Source organism: Bicyclus anynana, chromosome 2 (genome assembly GCF_947172395.1).
Source record: "Bicyclus anynana chromosome 2, ilBicAnyn1.1, whole genome shotgun sequence".
NCBI lineage: Eukaryota > Metazoa > Arthropoda > Insecta > Lepidoptera > Nymphalidae > Bicyclus > Bicyclus anynana.
Window position 1 is genome coordinate 6,648,005 of NC_069084.1, and position 6,986 is coordinate 6,654,990.

At 30.8% G+C, this 6,986-nt stretch overlaps 1 protein-coding gene across 2 annotated transcripts; it reads left to right on the forward strand.

Annotated features, from left to right (window-relative positions):
* The first annotated feature begins 254 nt into the window (after positions 1–254).
* Positions 255–5,667, forward strand: LOC112045600 (UDP-glucosyltransferase 2). Of its 2 annotated transcripts, none has more exons than XM_024081859.2 (5): positions 255–307; positions 1,310–2,224; positions 2,605–2,827; positions 3,963–4,182; positions 5,351–5,667. In XM_024081859.2, the coding sequence occupies exons 2-5, from the start codon at positions 1,379–1,381 to the stop codon at positions 5,625–5,627; spliced, it is 1,566 nt and encodes a 521-aa protein (XP_023937627.2). In that variant the 5' UTR covers positions 255–307; positions 1,310–1,378; the 3' UTR covers positions 5,628–5,667. The 2 variants fall into 2 exon arrangements, with proteins under 2 accessions (XP_023937627.2, XP_023937624.2); XM_024081856.2 differs by having other exon boundaries at positions 256–364.
* Positions 5,668–6,986: the final 1,319 nt, after the last annotated feature.

The window sequence follows — 6,986 nt, forward strand, 5'->3', positions numbered from 1 at the left end:
GCGCGTCGCAACTGAGGTAAACAAATACGCCTCATTGTCTTAACTTCATTAGTTTGCAAAGTAAACAATGAAAGTAATTTAAACAAATTATACCCAAATATTATCTACAATGACGAGTTGTGTGTTCAGGAAATGTCAAAACTTTATTATAAGTTATTCAATATATTCACCTTCAACAGGAAACTGATTACAAAAAAAGGCAAAGGCAATACGAAAAGTTGTTCTGAGATTGCGATCGAGGTAGTCTGTCTATAGCTATCGCAAAGTTAACAAGTGTCAAGTGATTGTATTTAAGTGTATCTCTGTGGTATTGATGATCATATTCCGAAATCCCACTTTCTTAATTCATTGGCTATTGAAATTGGTATAAATCTCAACAAACTGGTTAATTTATAAACACAAATAAGCAATGGAATATATCTTGTTTCCGTATAAGCTGTATTTAATTAAATCAGAACTGCGTAGTTTTTGTAGGCATATGTCAGCTTCTAAAGATTTTCTTGGTGACTACAATTCAGAATGACAAAAAAAATATTGTTTCTTGTACAAATGAGAATTTTATATGAGAAACAACAGTAATTATAACAAGTAACTTAATCCACTAAAAGACCAAATATTATTTTGATTAATTAATTAAATAGCCGAAATGCAGATTTAAAAATTTCCACGAGCTAGGCAGATAAACCGGGAAGATACCTATATGTTGATAAAAGAAACCAACTAAATGAAATACTTGACCAGCACGTCAGATAGAAGTAAGGTGGGTCAGTAAATAGCTCAAATGGTCATGATATGGCGAAAGTACAAGGGGTTTCTTGTTGACTACATAACCCTTAAAACGCACTAATTCCGTCGGTCCTCGGTGTAGCTCTGAGACTATTACTACTAGAAAACTTTAATTTAATAGTATATAATAAATTGATAATGTCGACCAACTTGTAAAATTAAATCTTGAAAAATATTTTTCTAAGATACCTCCCCTGCATGTTAAGTAAGGGTTGGTTTTTTTTTATTTTAATATTATGTCTTTTACTTGCACTTAATGATAAATGGGACACCCTGTATATGAAATTAACTTGGTAACAAACAAGTAATACAAAATAAATATATTTGAACTATAAATTATATGTAAAAAGGGTAAGGTAATCCAGTAAGTGAACCAAAGTGGTAAATGACCTTAAAATAATTTCTTTAAATCATCTACCATACTATAAGTAAACAAAACAGGTTACCATTGTTAGTGTGGATTTTTTTAAGTGAGCTACAATGTGTGTATTAATCATTTGTGATTTCTCATTCGTTCGAAAAGTGTTTCCAACGGAACATTTACCTTGCATTGTTTTTACTTCGGTGTGATAAATAATTAGATTATTTTATAATGTCTATAAGTACAAAAATGTCACTGACGCTATTTTTGATCAGTTTTAATATTTATGTGGTGAGTTCTGCGAAAATATTAGCAGTGTATCCAACTCCTTCGATCAGTCACCAAATTGTGTATCAGATTTTAACACTGGAACTAGTTAAAAGGGGTCATGAAGTCACAGTTATCACTACTGATCCTGTTTATCCGAAAGGACGTGGACCACCCAATTTAATAGAAATAGATGTTCGTGATTTATCCTACAAAATGTGGGCAGACGGTTGGATGAGCGACAAATCTAAATCTGAAGCTGACCATCTCTCTCAAGTAAATAATATTGTAAGGTTAATGTCAAAAATAATTGCAGCTCAATTAGTATCTAATAAAGAAATTCAAGAAATAATTAATAATAAAAAATCTGAATACGATCTGTTAATTATAGAAGCTTATGTGAAACCAGTATTGATTTATTCACATATTTTCAAAGTTCCAGTGATTCAAATTAATTCAGCTGGTGGATTATCACACAATTTTAAAGCAGTCGGTGCTCCCACGCATCCTTTCTTATACCCAGCAATACCCACGCAAAGAATATACAATTTATCAAATTATGAAAAATTACAAGAATTTTATTATAAATGGCGGATGGAGAACGCTTTTGACGAAATTGAAGAAGAAGACAATAGAAGTTTACAAAAACTATTTGGGACTGACGTACCATCCATTAGAGAGTTGTATAATAACGTTGACTTATTGTTTTTGAATATCCATCGAATTTGGACGGACAATCAACCATACCCGCCGAATGTAATACATATTGGGGGAATACACACTCATCCACCGACGAAGGGCTTACCAAAGGCAAGTTTTAAATAGCAATTACGTTAATTTAAGTTTTGCTATCATTATTTATAGCTTGTTAACTTTCGGTCGGTTGTGACGAGTTAAGAATAATAATAAACAGATGTTAACAGTCACACAAAAGTTTTTTCGACTCAATCTCGTCAGACAATAGTGAAAATAAATATTTATGTATTTTATCGATTACTTTCTTTCGTGAAAATCAACTCATGAAGATAATAATGCAGATACGTTAAATAAAATAATTCTATTAACTTGTCCAATGGTTAAGCAGATACTACTTTTTTAGCTACCATGTATCGTATATGTATGAGTTTAGGCAAGGTATCAACAGTAGTAACAACAACATATTTTTATTTGTATAATATTCTCTTCCCCAGGATTTGGACTTGCTTATGAATAACGCTAAAAATGGCGTAATTTATTTCAGTCTGGGAACAAATGTCAACACTACAAATTTGCCATTTGACAAAATTCAGGTGATTACGAAAGTTTTCTCCCAGCTTCCTTATGATATAATTTGGAAGTGCAATCAAGATTCTATACCTGGAAAGACGGAAAATGTCAAACTTTACAAATGGGTCCCGCAAGCAGACCTCCTAAGTGAGTAACTTTTTGTTTTAAGCAAAATAAAATACTATCCTACTAATATTATAATACTACTTCTACTAATATAATAAATGCAAAAGTTTGTTGGATGTTTGTTACTCCTTAACGCCACAAGTAGTAAACCGATTTAGCTGACATTTAAAATGAAGATAGATTACACCCTGGAATAATACATAAGATAAGTAGCCCAAAAAATCCGTGGTTCCCCGAGTTTTGTGAAAAACTGATAATTACGATGGTATGAATGTTTGTTACTCTTTCACACCGCGACTATTGTACCGAATCAGGTGAAATTTGGAATGGAGATAGATTATAACCTGAATTACTTACATTGGTTACTTTCATCCCGGATATAGCAAAGTTCCTCGAAATTAGATATGACAATAATTGTTCATAAATGGAGATATGACAAGAGAAACATGCGCGTTGGATTGAGAATCCACAGTTTTCTTTGAAGTCGGTTATTAAAATTAAATTATGTGTACATACTTATTACCCGTGGGTAACACCGCGGGACGCAGCTAGTTATTCATATTCGTGATCAACTGCCATAAAATATATATTTATTAAGGCGCCTGAATTTTATTATTTATAATACAGATTCTTTCCTGAATTAATTTTCCATGCTGTTAGGCACAGTCAGAGCTGTCTCTTAGCTGTAAAATACTGAGGTATTGCGCAGTTCTCAAACCTATATTGCTTTATAGAATCCAAGTATACTTTTACACTTGCAAATCTTACATATTATTATTAGCAATGCAATGAGCCCAAAATATAATACTGAGAACAATTGCCAATGCGCCCTGGTTTCCAGAATACGCTAGTATTTAGAAATGACAAAAGTGTTAAAATAGATAAATAAATACAAGCTGAAACTCAAATTAGTGTGATAATAACTCTAAGTATTTTTACATTGTAACAATATAATTTTTTTTATTCGATACAATCTTTCATGCTTACATAGGGTCCTGTAAGACACCACAGAATCGTAATTTAATTATATGTATTAAAAAAATTATAAGTATAGTATTATATCATATTAGTAATATTTAAGTTATTAGTAGCATATTTTGATCTTTTTCTGTTTTATTTATTCTTTTCTATCATACAGTTTCTGTATTGTTCATAGAGCATCCAAAAATCAAACTCTTCATTACCCAAGCGGGACTCCAATCAACAGATGAAGCTATTGAAGCCGGAGTGCCAGTTATAGGCATACCAATATTTGGTGACCAATGGTATAATGCTGAAAAATATCAACAACTTAAAATTGGAATTAAACTTGATCTAAAGGATTTGACTGAAGAAATGTTCAAAGGTGCCATTGAAACCGTTATTTCAGATGACAGGTAATGATTAACAGGAGATAAGATTAATTTCAATTAAATTACATAAATGACGATCTCATTCATTAACCGAATTTTGTATGTCAGTTAATTTCAATAAGGTCATGTTCAGTACAAGTTCAACTTTAACTAAGATCATTTTAGATATCGTAATTTTTAAGTTAGTCTTGTTTGTTTGACGCTACTTCTCCTAGAGATTGTCCTTAGAAAATGTGGAAAAATCTCAATATTCGATTGCGATATTGTGTAAGAACCTGTAAGGAATATTTTCACATAGAAGACAATAACGATTTACTGAATTCCATCATTAATACTGTACGATCTGAATGAAGACCTAAATCATAAAACTCAATAGATCATATAACTCAAAGGGACTTAATTGGCATTATCTATACACCATTAGCGATTGGTCACGTATCGAAATATTGTAACGAATTCTGTTTTAAAAGTTACAGTTACTTTGATATGTAGAATTTAAACTTAATATTATTTTATTATTGATATAATAATTTTATATGTTCATAAATATCTGTTATACATAATCCACTGCACCTCCCGATTTTGGTATAATTTTTTTTTAATTCCTTACTATTTTAAACATGGATCATATTATTCGATCACTATGTCCCACTCAATCAAATAACGCAGTCAACTATTGCATTTCATAAATATATAGCCTCACTAGGGCGTTACGATACGTTTTGACGGCCTCGTAAACCTTTCTTCGCTTTCATCTTAGATTGCATCATCACTAAGTATCAGGTGAGATTTTAATCAAGGGCTATTTTGTAAAGAATAAAAAAAAATCGGCAGAGTCGTTCGCAACGCAAAACCGTAACGCACTATACTACAGCCTTTCTTGATGAGTACTGTTTACCAACAAAGAAATTAGAAATGAAGGTAGAAAACGCATGCCATATCATAGCTTATTTATTTTAAATTATGTATATAAAATGTTATATAATATACATTAACCATATCTAATTGGTCTGAGCTTATAAATCAAATTTATTTTCATTAATTTAAGAAAAAGTCAATTATTATAATTATTAGGTGTGAAATGACTAGTCATTTAAACCCTCATTTTTAATTTGTTTGTTAGTAAACAGTACTCATCAAGAAAGGCTGTAGTATAGTAAGTCATCTGCCTTTATTGATGTTATCTTTACAGCTATCGCAGTAACATGAAGAGAATGCGCAAAATTATCAAGGATGAGCCTCAAACGCCTCTAGAACGAGCAGTGTGGTGGGTAGAATACGTCCTGCGACACAAAGGAGCGAAACATCTACGTGCAGCTGGCGCCAATATCTCCTGGACGCAATACTTGGAGTTAGAATTAGTAGCGATTGTAGTTTTATTCTTGCTTTCTATTTTATTAATATTTTTTGTTACATTGTATTATATCATGAAATCATTGAGAGCATACTCCAAAGTTAAAACATCTTAGTTATATTAAAACATTTTGAGTGAGTCATTATTTAATCCGGTTTTAGTGTTTTTATTATTTTTAATTACACCTTTCTTTTTATACTACATAATTTAAACTAAACTGAGAGTCAGAGATTACTAAGTACTAAGTTAGGTAGGTATTACTATCACTAACAGAGTTATAGAAGTTGAGGCCAAAGCTTAAAAGGTTTTTAGTTTATTCATAAGTTTGTACTTTTATTATTAAATTGTGTTATAACATTTTATTTTAATAAAATAGTACTTTTAATTTACTATAATGGAAAAAATTGTTTTACAATTGCTTTTTTCCACAAAAAAAAAACTTTTTGAATGACTGTGAGGCTCACAAGCGACTTCTTACGGGTTAATCTTAAATGTTTTTTGTCTGTCTGTCTCTCCGTATTTTATGTTTACCGGGCATTACACAAAAACTACTGAATGAATTTCTATAAACCTTGGCACGATTTTAGACCATAATATGAAAAAGGTTATAAGATATTTCTTATTGTGAAAAAAAAATCAGAAAGAGGTGAATTAGGGGTTGACATTTTGTATAGAAAGTCCTTCAATTTAAGAGTTACAGTTATAAAAATTTGCTTAAAATAAATCATGAAATAAATACGTGATGTAATGTGGTTCAAGAGTCTTTAAAATTCGACCCCTAAAGGGTAAAAAAGGGTTGAAATGATTTTATTATAAATCGTTCATGTTTTGAGTTATAGTTTTATAAAATGATTAGTGGACTATTTATTATTTATAAAAGACACAAAAATGTAAATGTTTATGTTTATTTTCACTCGGACCAAGTCACAGGCGTCCGCTAGTTGTTAATAATTACGAGTATGTACTAGACCTACATACTTACGTTAAATGAAATAATATAAGGAAACCCAGTTAATTTTATACTAGTTAACTATTGTAATAATGGTACAGGCAGTAGGTAAGTGTAATAATATAGGAAAAATAATAGTGATAATTATCGATTGTTCGAAAATTTTTGTGTGATAAGCATAATTATATACTAGTACTAGTACTAGTTTAAAAACCTAAACACTTAAAAAAGGGTCTAAAAAGGACGAAATAAGAACATAATATTTCAGATAGAAATAGAGAAATGCACAGATACAAAAATAGCTAAGGTAGAGCCGTGATCGCATTCATTATACCTATCATGTACCCACTCAAATTCTGGAGATGTTTTTGGCATAATCACAGTAGGTTTTCAGTAGGTGCGACCACAACTCTACCTTGACTATTTTTGTATCTGTGAATTTCTCGATTTATATCTGAAATATTTTCTTGTTTCGGCCTTTTTAGAACCCTTTTTACGTAGTCGGGTTATAGTTTTTAAACTTTT

Excerpts from the sequence above, each read along its gene's own strand:
- LOC112045600 (XM_024081859.2), top strand. The coding sequence starts at position 1,379 with ATGTCTATAAGTACAAAAATGTCACTGACGCTATTTTTGATCAGTTTT. Across the intron at positions 2,225-2,604 it reads CGACGAAGGGCTTACCAAAG|GATTTGGACTTGCTTATGAA; the intron begins GCAAGTTTTAAA and ends TCTCTTCCCCAG. Across the intron at positions 2,828-3,962 it reads CCCGCAAGCAGACCTCCTAA|AGCATCCAAAAATCAAACTC; the intron begins GTGAGTAACTTT and ends TATTGTTCATAG.